The sequence below is a fragment of the Asterias rubens genome, chromosome 11 (genome assembly GCF_902459465.1).
Source record: "Asterias rubens chromosome 11, eAstRub1.3, whole genome shotgun sequence".
In the NCBI taxonomy this organism is placed as follows: Eukaryota; Metazoa; Echinodermata; class Asteroidea; order Forcipulatida; family Asteriidae; genus Asterias; species Asterias rubens.
Window position 1 is genome coordinate 14,282,320 of NC_047072.1, and position 15,800 is coordinate 14,298,119.

General features: G+C 36.5%; 1 protein-coding gene across 1 annotated transcript; it reads right to left on the reverse strand.

Moving 5' to 3' along the window:
- Positions 1 to 2,242: 2,242 nt before the first annotated feature.
- On the reverse strand, positions 2,243 to 15,115 carry LOC117296927 (zinc finger C4H2 domain-containing protein-like). The gene is made up of 5 exons (XM_033780034.1): positions 14,872 to 15,115; positions 5,678 to 5,849; positions 4,926 to 5,098; positions 3,990 to 4,152; positions 2,243 to 3,393 (listed from the first exon to the last, which is right to left on the reverse strand). Exons 1-5 carry the CDS (start codon positions 14,934 to 14,936, stop codon positions 3,277 to 3,279), a joined length of 690 nt encoding a protein of 229 aa, XP_033635925.1. The 5' UTR covers positions 14,937 to 15,115; the 3' UTR covers positions 2,243 to 3,276.
- Between the last annotated feature and the right edge of the window lie 685 nt (positions 15,116 to 15,800).

Consider the following 15,800-nt stretch of genomic DNA (forward strand, 5'->3'; position numbering starts at 1 on the left):
CAGACAACAGTTTTCACAAGGTAAGTAAGTCACTTTTTACACAAATATTCATCACTCAACTGCTTACAAAAATCAGTATTGTTTTCAAAATGACAAAATAACCAAAGCAAATGGTGCTTTGTATGAAAGTTGATTGTTAGAAGAATTTGTAAAGCCCCATGCCCAGGGACAGTGTGGTTAGCTTTGTGTATGTCGTACTTGGGATAAATACATACATGTAGCAACTTTCTGCTACGATAAAAAGGCCCTTATGGATGGACATTTAATACAGAAACACAATGGATATTATAGGTTGATCAGTAGATGCTATTTTGATTATTGTTGTCAAAAGTCCTTGTAACGAATTCCCCCCACTTCATGAAAGAATTTTAAATGACCCAGTTTGCAGAATTGCATAAATAATATTTGTAAATAATCCCTGTTGACACCGCTTCTATGAATCCAGCCAGCCATGCATGCATGACCTGTTCTTGAAGAAACTATACGGGGGATTAAGCCTGTGAATCAGGCACTGGGTCGGTTTTCATCAGGGAGGAGTTGAGTGTCTACACTTCAGAAGAATAACTTGAACAACAGAGTCTTGCAAGGTTAGTTATCTTCTTACATTTTGTTTTTGAATTTTCAGGATAATATATCTTAAGTGCAAAGTTGACTTTTCCCCTCCCAATTTGCAAAGTGATCATAAAGCAAAATAAATCAAACAGGGTGTGTGGTGCATGGTAATGTGTTATCACTTGTTACTTTATTGCCCTGTAAAAGTGCAAATCTAGTGTTCAGAGGTGATCAAATACATCAAACAAACAAAAAGAATAACTGTGGTGCATGTTTTATAGTGTTTTATTATTTATTACAGTACGAAACATTTCAAATTTTTACAAGGAATTTTTTCTGCCAGGCCTCACTTTTTCAAAACTAACCAATGACTAATATACAATGATTTACAACCATACTATTTTACAGACAGCAAGGGCTCAAGTTAAACGCCTTAAAATAAATGACATTTAATATTGCACTGATCTAAGTAACACTGCCAAGTAATAATTATTTACATTGTGCTTGTGAAATGTACAGCCAAATCTTAGTACCATTGTCATACACATATATTGAAAGATTTCCATTAAAGAATCTTCACCATAACAATAACAATAACAATAATAAGACTTGTAATGTTCAAGGCGCAGTAAAAAATAAAAAAATAAAAAAACACAACACAAAGAAAAACAGACACAACAAAATTAGTCATTGAAAACCTGTAAGATAAATTTTGAGAAGAGTCTTGAATTTTGCGGTACAAAGACAAGATCGAAGATTAAGTGGTAGAGAGTTCCAGATGCGTGGCGCGGCTGAAGAAAAAGACCTGTCACCCCATGAGTGTCGAGACTTGGGTTCATTGAGGAGAAGCATAGAAAGCTTTGCATTTGTGTATTTTCTTAACAAAGCAAATAAATGTCCACAACTGTAAGTTTTAATTAAAAGGACACATTGCCTTGGATCGGGCGAGTTTGTCCATGAAAATCATTTTGAAACCGTTTGTTATGAAATGCAATTGGTTAGAAAGATGTTTCAAAAGTAGAATATAATGATCTGCACAAACATGCCTTGAAATTGCACAGTTTTCCTTATACATCGCGAACTAACACGGTCGACCATTCTTTACTCCACAAAATGGCCGACCATGTTAGATTGAAAACCACGCAATTTCGAGGCATATTTGTGTGGATTATTATATTCTACTTTTAAAATATCTTTATAACCATATGCATTTCATAATGAACGGTTTCAAATGCTTTTCATAGACCAACTTGCCCGGCAACGTAACGTGTCCCTTTAACTTTGGTCTTTAGACCCCCAAAAAACTGAGCTTGAAAAACTGACTGAGGTTACAAAAACACATTGGAGGGCTCTATTAACAGCTTAAAAAATACAAACTACTTGACAATGTATCGAGTTGGACATTAACTCAAAAAAAGAATTCTGTGATTTTAAGGGGATTGAACAATTATTAAAAATCCGTTGTTGTAATGTTTTGTTTTTGTTTGTGGCTATCCCCAAAAAATTAACTAATCAGAGTTGTGATATAAAATATATAGGATTTGAGGCATTGCAATGTGAGGTATCAATATACATGTACATGTATATTTGGTTTGCCATGTGTGTATCTACTTGCCAGGTAGAGTTTGTTCTTAGAGAACTGTCTTGCTTTATTCTACTACCGCGGAGTAGATGTTCGGTGGTTCGGGAGACTTCTCAGTTCTGAAAAGAACTGTCCTGCTTTTTAACTATTACCTGGGCGGATGGTATAGAAAATAGGCTGGGATATCAAATATAAAACTAATTTTACTTTCTCTAGGCAAATTTGGAACATTTGAAAATGATCAAGGTTTATTATAACCTAAAATATCAACAAAATATCTGGAGGAATCCATGCACTCTCTACCACCAAAAGGTTAATAAACTTAAATGGGTTAAACCTCCCTTTGTATGTGCCCCCATACCAATTTATTGTCAATGTTATATGCAGTGTGTGCTGGATTTAACTAGGTTAAAGCTTAGTAAAGGCTACAAACGTTTAAATACTTTGCGTAGCTTGGATTATTTACAAGGATGAGATAATAAAGTTTGCTGAACTGAAAAGCATGGTTTAGTTATTCATAATGGTTAAACACAAAGTGTGGTCAACTTAAAACAGTTTTTAATCCACCATAAGTGAAAACCTTTTTTTGTGAAGACATCATTAAGCTTTTACAAGTAAAACTGATTGTACTAAAAGCGCAAGTTATACAACCTGAAAATGTACATCACTGCATGTCTCTGCCTGCTTGACTGGCTTATGAATTTATTCTCATCCAAATGAGTTACCCACTGATATAATGCATCTTATGCCCGGTTCATACTTCCTTTGAATGCGAATGCCAAGAGAATTTTGAGGTTACATGGCTGTTTCACAGCGAAAGTTTCGCAGGAGATGAACACAGTTTAACTGTTGCCACTCATTCTTAGCATATTTGTAACGTCAAAATTTGTTTCGAATTCGCAGGAAGTATGAACTGGGCTTGAAGAACAATTTGTAAGGCTCCCTCGCTCAACAAGTGGTACCCGAAATGGATCAGCAGTTTGCAGAAAATGATTTGTTAATAATATTTTTAAAATCTGGCAAGTAACAATGGTATCTCATTACTTTTGATTCATGACTAAAAATCCAAGGTTAGTTTTAGTGGATAAACCATATTAGCTGTTCCAAACCCATTGCCGAACCTTTTACTGTGTCTTCATGCTCTAGTTGACCTCTTGTTTCCTTTTTGGCTTCTTGGGATTGCGTGATCTACTCTTTGCCTTACACAAAGGGCAGATTGGAGCATTGCGATGAATCTGCTGATGACAAGACAGACAATTCTGCAAGGGAAAAAAGAACGGGTTGACTTATAAAATAAGTATAGAGTTAGAGTGTTGTTGATCAGTACACATGTTCCCATCAGGTGCAGCTTAGCTAAATAGTGCCCTCTGTTGGTGTTGGTTTGGAACTGAATATCAAGATAGAAAGTTGCGTTTTTGCTCCAGATCATGTCATCATTAAAGGGGTTTGTCATATTTGATATAGAGCCTGACTACGAAACCTTTCTTCACACCAAACCATGACATTGTCTGTTCTGCAATGGTTTCATACTTATTTTTGAAATCATTGGGTTTGGGGTTGGTGAGGGTGTGTTGTTGGTTTTACAGTTTTGCAACATGTGTGATACTTGAAAGTATACTTAATAAATTCTTTGGACGTTTCATGGAATAGAATATGTTTTTTGTTTGGGGAGTTTTAATATTTTAATTTTACATATAAACAACAACAAAACAAAACTATTTTTGCCTGATAAGCTAACTTGTGATAAGGCGAGAACTCTGTAATATTTTCCCCTTTTTGTATATAAAATAAATTTGCAGTTTGCCCACAGTGTTTTGCAACTGGCAGTCTATAAAATAATGGAGAGAAATTGTACCTTCATGGGAGGGGGTTGTTGTCTGAATGGAGGGCGTTCCTCGCTGTGGCTTGTTGAGGGTAGCTGGAATGTAGGCGTGGTGTCTGTAGGGATCGTCAGTGGAGCTGGCAGGGGTGCGTCTGTTTGCTCCTCCTGCCAGTCAGATTTCCTCTTTCGAAAATAACTGAGGGAACAAGTAAATTTCAAGGTGTTTTGTTACCTTTCATTTGATGTTTATTTCCTCGAAAGTTAAACACAGTTTGGCAGCCAGCTGTAACTTTTTTTCTGTGAGCAAGTTTCCCCCAGGCATGGTACTTCACAAAGGTGATTGCCTCCTTGCCCTCTGGTCTTTGCCTTGGTGCACTTAAAATGCTCCAATAGAAATTTCCTCGTAGGGTGCCCTTTATCAAGGAAAAATGCCTTGGTGCCCTTGCCCTTTCAAAAACGAAGCGTACAGGCACGTTCCCATGTTATAACCAAGCAGATGTGGTGTGATTCTTAGTCCTGATGTGACAGACTTTTGCATAGGTACATGAGCATCAGTGTTGTAACTAAACCAATTTTAGTGGTGGGCTCTAAATCCAATTTAGTTCACCAAGGTGAGTGGTTCAACAAATTATTCATTTTAAAAGATATGGGGCAATAATTGCTGGAGTGCAATCCGGGAGAAATCTGTTCTGAGCAGCATAGTATATTTGGCTCAGAGTGCTGGGAGAAATTTGTAAGTTCTAGACTGGCTTGCCCGGCACCACCCACTGTAGCTACACAACACTGATGAGTATGATTATTCATACGCCAACCATTTACACCAAATGGTCCCTTTTTACTTAAAACAACCTAGTGGTATTGAGTCTTAACATTGGTCTTCAACAGCTCGTAGAAACCCTCCACCCCATGTCTATCAATAATTCAAGGGATCTGTGCAGTAATATCCCAATTCAGGTTCTACGTTCCTACCTTGGGGTTAGTCTTCCATCATCTTCACTCAGTGTTGGTAGCCCCTCTAGGCCAATGGCTGTTCTCATGGAGTCAATATCACCCTTCAAAGACATGTACTCCTGATAGGCCTGGCATGCTGCTTCAAAAGATCTGTTCCTGTCATGCTCAGCGTGCTTCACCACATTTTCTATCTGGTAATTTTAACAAAATAAAATTGACTTTTAACTTACTTCCACAATACATGTGCAGTACTCTACCACAAGCATTTCACTGCTCCAGTTTGGTGTAAGGGATGATTGTTTGGACAAAGATGCAAGACTAGCATCACATGCCATCTTGTCCTGTTCAATAGTTCCATCTCTTTACGATTCTTCACCTTCTCTTTATCCAAACACCTGCTCCATCCTAATACCTGTCCCACCCCAGTATGTCCCCTTCAAACAAACCTCTACATTGTACATGACATTTGGTGCTGGATATACATGTAGGGCATGGTGATACCCCCCCCCCCCTTGTGTCTCCATTGTGTGCTTGGAACAGCGGTAAAAGCCAAACTTGTTGGTGGGGGCATGAGGGGGGGGGGGGGGCAATGCTTTTAAGCAGGGGGAGTGGGGGCTGGTAATCTTGGGAGTTCTTGAGGGGATTTTAGGTGGTGGGGTTACATGTACTTCTTTACAAGAACAAGATTGTTGGTTAAAATTGGGGGGGAAGTATTGGGCCTGGTAAACAGTATACTAAATGAACACCCTAATAATGAACACAACTCTTACAGCATTGATGTCTGCATGTATCTGCCTGAGTTCTTCTACATGTGCCATCTTTTCTTGATTAAGGAGCTCCATTTCATTACGATATTCCTTCATCCTCTCTTCCTCACTCTCTGTCTCCTCTACATCCTGGAGAAGACGCCCTTTCAGTTTCTCCAGCTGCACTGCTTTGAATCTGAAAATAATTACAAGATACAAATCTTTTACTGTTTTATCCAAGGTTTGAAGACAGAGAATCGGAACTCTGAAGAGTGCTTAATTCTGAATAGAGTACTTGAACATTCACTCAAGAACATTTCCATTACATCAGAAAACCTGTACAAGTCTCATCAATGCTGGTGCTCAACTATTTCATACACATGAGCACTTGCTTTGTTTCATGTGTTTACAAGCATTTTACTTTGCAATGCTTGAAAAATCTTTATTTGACATACCCAGTCAATATTTATCAGATCTACAACAGACATTTTATGGTAGTTTTTTAACATCATCAAAAAGGTGTACAATCCTTTAAATGTTTCACCTATCTTTTTTATAAGGAAAATAATTTGGTTATTTGAGCTGTTACAATTAAAGATTATTGCAAAAAGAACTCCTCATTGGGGAAATTCCCATCAGAAAAACCACTTGTGTACGTTTAAGTCATGGTCCTTATTATATAAAGTCTACTTTCATTATCATACACACGCAGTTCTAAACTCTAAAGTTTTTTAGTCAGAGATAAAAATTACCTGTTTGAATGTGCTTTTAGAAAGCTATTTATCTCGGATCCAAAGGGGCAATAAGGAGAACAGACCTTCAAAGTTTCATTTGAATACTAAAGTACAATACACTCCATTACAACATTGACACAGGAGCAAATCAATATAATGGTTTATGCACACCAATGATAAACCATTCGAGATTATCTTAGGAGCAAATCTAATTAAATTAAGTTTGCATTTGGGCCTGTTCACATATTTGAACAGAAATTTCAATCGATACCAAAGTACCAAAAAAGTATCATATTTATACTGCGAGTGAATTGTATCATGCATACTCTTTATGATATCGAAACTGTAATTTTGCAACAAATGCATTATGCTCTTTTAAAGGAACACATCGTTCTTATGAAAAAATATAATTTTTCAATTATGTGATATTTTTTCAGTGCAGATAGATTCAAACAAAAACATTGTCAAATGTGTTTTATAACTTATTTGAACAAACAAAACATTACAGCTCTTTAGAGATTTGGTATGATTGGTCAATCCCAGAAGGACAAACCATGCATAATGCACTATTCCCCAAAAGACTTGACAAATTTAGCATCTGAATCCAACCGAGACTGACACTGACATTTAGCTCCCCCAACAATCCACCGTCTACAAAAAAATTAATTAGTGCAATTTTAATTCAAAGGATGCATTGTGCTGGAACAAAGCCAAGCGTACAACTCCAGGCATAACCGTGAGCCATTTATTACAGCAAATTGAAACGGGGGCTGCCTAAAGCGTTATTTTAAAAAAGTCTTTCAGATCAACGGACAGCTATTATTGAATATACAACTCAAGTGAGAACTAAATTAGATCTTCGCAGCTTTCCGCACCTGGGTCCTACCAGACTCAACTCAGATCAGTGATTTGAATTTTCTTTTGTAACTGTTTTTCCAACCCACTTGGGGGACAATTTGTTGCAAAAAAACATGTTGTTGACTTAAGCCCGGGCATACGCTGGCAGGGATAGATCGTTGAGTTTGACAGGGGAAAAAATGAAATCGTTATTGTTTATGGATGTTTGTTTAAGCATTCAGCTCTGAATCACTTGGGAGGAAAGCTGGTTTATGTGGGAAATCCACACTTGTAGCAACACAACTGCATCAGCTACTGCATTGTATTGTGTAGGTTGATTGAAAAGCAGAATCTGCTTTTTAATCAAATTAAATTCTCAAGGCGTATTTTTGTATTTTCTGGCTCATCCTTGAAGAGAGTTTACTATTTAAACATTTATTCAATCAATATTTGCAATTAGATTCTTAATCAAAGGAGTAAACTGTAAAATTAATTAAACATGGTATTGCTGTAACATTTTCAGCATGTGTGTTATTGATTTCTAAAATGAAAAGATTTGTACAATGTTCAAAAGGGAAAGTTTATCAACAGAGTAAGTGCTCCAAAGTTGTTAGTGTTACTGTTAATAGAAGACAAAAGTGATCTTTTTAAATATAAAGAATACTGACAACCAGACAAAACTGTACAATGTTCAAAAGGGAAAGTTTATCAACAGAGTAAGTGCTCCAAAGTTGTTAGTGTTACTGTTAATAGAAGACAAAAGTGATCTTTTTAAATATAAAGAATACTGACAACCAGACAAAACTGTTTGAAACAGCAGGTACATGTAGGGATTAGTCATTGTGCAGTTGATGCCATAACCTTGTTATTCTACAACATTTTAAAGAAAAACTTTTGGGGAAAAAACAAGCAAATAAATAACAACTGAAATAACAGTAGGGATATTCAAACACTGAGCACAACCTCAATATGGCAAAGCCAATTTTTGGCCCATTGTACGGTTCATAGTATCTAAAGTCAGGCACGTAGCCAGCTTTCTGGTCGAGGGGGGGGGGGGTGAAGCAATTTTTCGATCCGAATACCATGGTTTTTATTAATGGCAATAACAGTGGGAGTTCTTCACTACGTGTTAACAAAAGTTGATTACTGCACCAAATTCAATTCTGTTGTTTTCACAATTATTCATGAGTATTAGACAAAAGATGCTATGTATTCAGATTGTGGATAAAATTTATGAATAATTATGAAAAATCAAAGTTAGAGAGTTTAATTAAAAGAGTCCGTACAATAGAAGTGTGTTTCACGGTGCACAGCGTGGGGGCTAGCCTTATGAAAACACTGAGGCAATATCCAATGTATTAACTACCGTGGTTCGTTGAGAACTAACGAGGCATAAACCCCAACCCAAGGCAAGAAATAGCTGTAGCTGGGAGCTTATAAACATGTGGGAGGTTAGGGAGTCAGACTGCCGAGTATCTGTTTGCAAACTTGGGTTTAGTCTTTATTAAACTTATTTATACCATCATACCATGCCTGATTTTAGGGCAGAGGGTACCACCCCACCCCTCCCCACCCAAAAAAAGGTTCCTACGTACCCCCTCCACATAAAATCCTCTAAAGAATATCTGCGATTCAAAGCACACAATGAAGACTTAATAATAAGAGGATGGTATCGCTATACCCAACATCGAGCACCAATTGCACCTACAATTTAAAACCAAGTCGTCTTTTAAAGACATTGGACACTACTGGTACTTGTCAAAGACTAGTCTTCCTATTTTGTGTATATCAACTTATGCACAAAATACAAACCTGTGAAAATTTGAGCTCAATTGGTCGTCGAAGTTGTGAGATATGAATGAAATAAAACACACCCTTGTCACACGAAGTTGTGTGCTTTTAGATGCTTGATTTCGAGACCTCAAAATCTAATTCTGAGGTCTTGAAATCAAATTCTTGGAAAATTACTTCTTTCTCAAAAACTACATTACTTCAGAGGGAGCCGTTTCTCACAATGTTTTATAACATCAACATTACTCGTTACCAAATAAGGTTTTATGCTAAAAATGGTTTTGAGTAATTACCGATAGTGTCCAGGGCCTTTAATAAAGAATCCCAACATTTCAATGCCTTGTGTACATACTTTTCACCTTTCTTTTTACATCTCCTTAATTTTGTTTTTTAACCCAAATAATAGTGATTATATCCTGTAGTTTGTTGCAGCCCTTGGGAGAATGCAATTATTGTATTCCAGCTACCTTTGGCTTTGCTAGTGTAGTAATTTAACATAAGTTAATCACCTTTGGATTTGTCAGGCTGTTTGGACTTTTTATTTGCTGTTTTACCATACTTTGTTTTTTTTTTTCTTTGGGACATTTGAAAGGATCTTTGGATCTTGAAGATACATGCTGTTTGTTTACGGTAATGTCTTTGAGCTGGATGGATACAGACTGGATCCTCATGCCTTGCCTTTTGTCTACATTGCTAAATTACAAAAACGATTAACAAGTACACTCCTTTTAGTGCATTTACAGAAAGCTACAACATAGACATCACCAATTTTTTTATAAAGTGTGTAGAAAGAAGGCTCTACAATGTTTTAGATGGTACATTGAATGCAAGCATTGCAGAATAAAACTTACAACTTATTAAGCAACACAAATTTGTAAGGACTATAAGGACTTGTGTCTCCTCTGATCCTAAGAAAATCATCTCGGCTAGCTACTCCATATAACTAGAACCCTACAGGCAGAGCCCCAAGGGTGACATTAACGCTTCTGCCCTGTGTCAATGATGTAAATGATCCACGCTTCCATTAACCTGGCCCTGTGTATAACAGTCTAGCCAATTACGCTTTAGTCCAAGGGGCACTTTCTCCCGGCTTGATTTGCAAATAGACAGCTTCTCCTAAAGTAAATGGACGATTAAAAAAAGTCTTCCACAACAGAAAAGAAGGGAACACATTCTGGCACGTATGGTGGGTCTTTTCTTCTGCAAACAACCTATGTTTGAGTTTATAGCCACGGGCTGTTTTGTTCCAGAAGAAGGTTCCTGCAATTCGATCTAGAGAGTAATTTGTATGTTTTACATTTAGAGTAGTAATTTCTTTTTTTTATATTCAGAGAAATGCAAGTTGTCCCCAGGGATGGGTCTCAGTGACTGTGTGACAGAAACTGTACTTCACAAACTTGAGAAGTTTGTCACAATCCAATACAGCTTTTGCCGATATGTTTTTTTTAAACTTTTTCCACTGGGTTTTGTTTTCTCTTTATCTCTCTCTCTCTGCATTTCTGCATTCAGTACTTTATTGTAAAATGTTATGTTTCCTTCAAGCATGTTATCAAATTTTCCAAATATTACTTGTCATATTTGGACACTTTGATAATTGTACATTGTTACAATACATGCAATAAAAATATTTTAAAATGAGACAATAAAAATAATCTGATAAAACCGAATTAGATGTGGGCTAGTGAAAAAAACTTGCGGGCAATCCTAAATGTTGTTTGAATCCTTCGGCCAGCGACAAATTATAGTCTTTTTCCTTTTTTTTTCTGTAGAATTTCATCCCTAAAAAGCATATATCAGCTCATTTTACTGTGAAATAATAATAATAGTCATTTTTTATATGGCGCTTTATACACCCGAAGGGCGTCTCAAAGCGCTTTAAACATACAGTATTTCATGCAAGGTACAATGTATGTTGGAATAAGTTTGAATTATGAGATCTATTCCTTTTACAGCACCATATAATGGTTTACAAGGTGCTGTGGGGCAATATGCTGCCAATCAAGACAAATAGACAAGAACCAATCACCCAGGAAAATACTTCCACTTGGTTGGTTCTTTTCCTTTTGTATTCTTCTTTTCAGAAATAAATTATTGACCTGAGTGTCCTGTATGTTGAAAAGTTAAGTGACATTCATTTGTTTTATGAAAAACATTATTGGAATGACCACATTGCAAACTACAATCACTTTTTATCATGTAAAACATCCCAAGATTGTTATCTTGTCTCTAATTTTAGATGAAATTTGTAGTTTTATGAACGACCTATCCAATCATATGTAAATTTAACGAAAGCATTAATATATTATAAATAAGGCTATTAACAAAAGCATGCCTTCACATGACCCAGTATGATCTAGCTACCACAAGGTATGCAACCTCGACCCCCCCCCCTCCCCCCACACAGGCAAGTGCTCCTTTGTTTGAGTCTTTGTCCTGACAAAAGACGACCTTATTGATTTCCTTTGTGATAACAATCGCGCATTCATTGTCCTTTTTCTTAAAGTCCTTTGGTTTTGAATGTCATAACAAGTAGAGTAAACAGGCAACCATATGTTTTGACCTGGTTAATCAAGGACTTCTTTTTGTTCTCCAATTGTGTGTTCTGTTTGTTAGTCATGTCCCCATTAGGACCTGCAAGCAAAGCAAGGGCGTTCTCGCTCTGTCAAAATATCCAGATCCTTTTTGTTACAGTCCTCAGTTTCAATGGGTTAACATGCGCGCCAAAAAAATAACCACCACACACACACAAAATACAAAACAGCAATAAGAACGGTGACAGCTTGTTTACATTTTGTAATGGGACTTGTAGTCACAGGACTTTGATTGGTCAATGCCTTAGGAGGAGGAGCTTATAGCAGATGGGTCTAAGACAATACCCTTACTGAGGTCAAAGGAAGCCTTGTCATTGGCTGAAAGTTGTGCATGGTTAGGACACACATTCTGTTCCTTTGTTTGACCTCAGCAATGACAGCGTAGTATGAAAGGGGCTATTCGGGATGCCTTATCATTTGTTGAACGTACAGCACATTTATATACAAAAGTGTGTATGTATAGACTTAATGTTAAAATTGAATTTTACATATTCAGAGAAAGCGTGATGAGAAAGCACACTTCAATCTAAGCAGTTTCTTTCAAATAATGGGCAGAAACATAATATTCTGTGAATGTTGACTACTTGGGAAAAATGAGAGTCAAAGCAAATTGGTCATTTGGTTTGGGGAGGAATCATAATTGAAACCTTTTTTTCAAATAACAAAGATGAACTTGTATTTGGCCTGAATATCAACATAAATTGTTGAATTTTAACTGCAAACAGTGGATGTTTTAGTCAAAACCACATTTTCACTTGCAAAACCCTCGATCAAATATCAAACAAAAGCTTATTGATGAATAAATACCTGATTTAGGGTTTATGCACTCTGATCAGGCATGCAACTATTACTTCACCAAAAAAAGAGGAATTTACAAAACTGCTATGATTTTGTACAGTATTTTTCCATTTTGAATGATAAAACTGAGATCAAAAAAGAGAGGAAATCAGCTGATCTGAGGAAAAGTCACATGCCTGTCTAATTTGGTCGAAGACTGGTCACATTGGGCCAGGGTGTAGTAAAATGTGATATCAAGACCGGCTCTGTGAACTAGCGGCTCTGTATACTAGCAGCTCTGTGAACTAGCGATATGGCATGCAAGTATCTTGTTGTGTAAAAGCTGGTAAAAGCATTGATGCACTCAAGCATGTGTTGTGTGGAAACAGTAAAATCATGTTTTATTTGTGCATATGTTTTTGTGTTTTTGGCAAGGAGGGATTGGGTCACTTGTAAACTAAGCATACCACATGTTTGACAAATATTACAAATAGTTGAAATTCTTAAATGACTGATACTGTTTTTTCATTGAAGGAAATTTATTAATGGCAATAATAGTGTTAGGCTGCCAACTCGGTCATTGTCAGGCAGTGAAGACCGACTCCTCACATTGATTGCATAGATAAAGTCAACGAGGTCTTAATGGCTTTTGGAAAAGAAAAAAAATTGAAAACTTGTCAATTGATAATTGTAGTATTTTGTTCTCTAGGTAGGTTTTTTGCCAAGAATTGGGAAACAGGGCATCCATAAAATAAGGTTTCTAAATTATTAAGTACATTTGTAAGCATAGTTTCTACAATCTGGCTAAACACAATTCCTCATGCTGGAAAATTGACGTGAGGTACATACTTGTCTTTACTAATAAATCAGTAAACAATGTAAAGAACTCCATTTGAAGAATTGTCTTCAGTCCTGCACTACATGTACATGTAAATGCCCTTAACTCCCCCAAAATCCTGCCTCCTTCATACATGCACCTGTGTCATCATTAATTAAAACAATTATTTCTGAAACAATTTCTGTACCTTTGTTTACGTACAAAACAACACTAAGGAAAACACATGTTTCCTAAGAAGAGAGTAAATGTTAATATAAAAAGGTTATCTTTCTTTGTAATTTCCATGTCATTTCTAAGTAGGATTTGAAACTTTGCATGGTGGAAATACGAAATATAAAGGTTTGCGGTAACACCATGTCATTTCTATTAAAAAACACATTAGGAGCATGGAGTTATGTTAGTTCTGTATACTTCTTCCTTTTAATTAAATGCGGAAATGAAAATGGCAAGCAAAGACATTTTTACATATTGGTTTGTTGTGGGATGAGTTGAGTTGGGTGGAGCGCTTCTACCTAATTTTTATTTTGCATCACTTCCGAGAAAGGAGAATGGTATGGGTCAAAAAGGGTCCCGAAAAGGTTAGGGCTTGGTTTGGAACAGTTTTTTGTCAAGTTCTGCTTTTTAGAGCTTTCCTTGTGCACAAGGCAAAACAATACTTTTAAAACAATTTAAAAACTGCACTGAATTTTTTTCTTTTTTTTGAAAGGTTTGCTTACTCCCAGAACTATGAGTTTTTTGTGCCATTGTCACCACGAACAAGAGACGATAGCGGAACGAACCTCATATATAGTTCTAGTAGGAGTAAGTTTTGCTCAACCAATGCTTCAACGTTTCTTGAAAAAGTACGAGCGAAGCAATATTCAAATCGAACGTCATCTATCCTGACCATGAAATTTGTATCTATTCTTTCACAGAGCAAATTATGGTTTTATTGTAAACTAACAAGAAAATTTGAAGAAAACAAATTCCCACAACAAGGCAAAACCATGTTGGAAGTAGGGAAAAGTTTCCAGATGGCGCGAGACTACTCCTAGAACTATTTCGGTTTCGTCCGCATTCGATATGAAATAATGGATAACTTTCCGTATGGCGCCACCACTTTTTCACTCATTTTTACAAAAAGGGATATCTCATTGAGGTAAATTAGATACTATATTATTTCATATCGAGTGAAAAAGTGGTGGCGCCATACGGAAACTTTTCCGAAATAATATATTATTTAATTTACCTCAATGACTCGCTCATGAGATATCCCTTTTTGTAAAAATGAGTGAAAAAGTGGTGGCACCATTATCTATACGGAAAATTATCGGATAACTTTCCATATGGCGACACCACTTTTTCACTAATTTTTACAAAAAGGGATATCTCATTGAGGTAAATTAGATACTATATTTTTCATATCGAATGAAAAAGTGGTGGCGCCATACGGAAACTTTTCCAAATTATCCAAATGTATACCCGTACTTGCGTATCAAAATCAATCAAGAACGGTCGACAAACTGTAAACACAAAGGCCTGGCAGTGATAACTGCATGGTAGGACCATAATTCTACCTCACCATGGAGGTAGACGGAGGAGTCCAGTAAAAGCAGAAGTCCAACCTGGGCTAGATTTATAACTAGTGTAAACACAAAATGCTTTGCTTACCGTATTTCTTTGATTCTCTCCATCTTGTACAATAACTCTGCCGTTTCACGTTCACCACCCTCCATCGTCTGGTTTTATGGAAAGCTAAAAGCTGTAACTGGTATTCAAACTAACTAACTAGAATGTATGTGATGAGTTTTCACAGGACCAGGTTAGTTACACGTCTTCGCTTCCCAACAACTGCTGCAAAATGATTGAATTCCTGCAAAGAGTACAGATTTTTAAAGCAGACTTTGCTAGCTGTTTATTGTTGTCAACGTGTAGTCTGTTTTAACAGTTTACTTTACTTTATGTACACTGAGTAGTCTAGGTACCAATCTTGTTTTCACCCCATTGGTGCAACGCCCTCTTGTGATTAAATTTACTTATTAATGTTTTTGTCTTGCCTTTTGTCTTTTTGCAAAACCAGCGCTAGTACTTGGCAATAACAAAATATTGGTGTCCACTGTATGTCAGGGGCTGATTTATGGCAGGAGTGAGTTCCAGACTAGTTCTTGATACGAGGAGTAGCTGTACCAGACTTTGTTTTGCTAGGAGTCTGATAATCCCGAGTTGTAGGTTTATTCCCAATAATATTGGTTGCACCTAAAACTGCAGTATCGAGTTTCGGCCGGACTAAAGTTTTATAAGCTATTTCTTAAAGATTTCCGTATCATGCCATCTCATTTTCACAAATTTTTACAAAAAGTAATTATCTCATTAAATAATTGCTTTTTTAGTACAGATACCTATTTAGTTTATGAATACAAAAAAAGTGTTGGCTGGATATGGACATTTCCAGTTATTTATTTTAGTGGCTTTTGTACATTTCCAGAATTGCTTCTAAGAAGTCAAAATATTTTATTGGAGCTTTCTATTGATTGGTTTATGTGTTTAGCCAAGGTGAGATTACTTTGAGAACCGATATTGCGGTGATGTTTAATTCATAT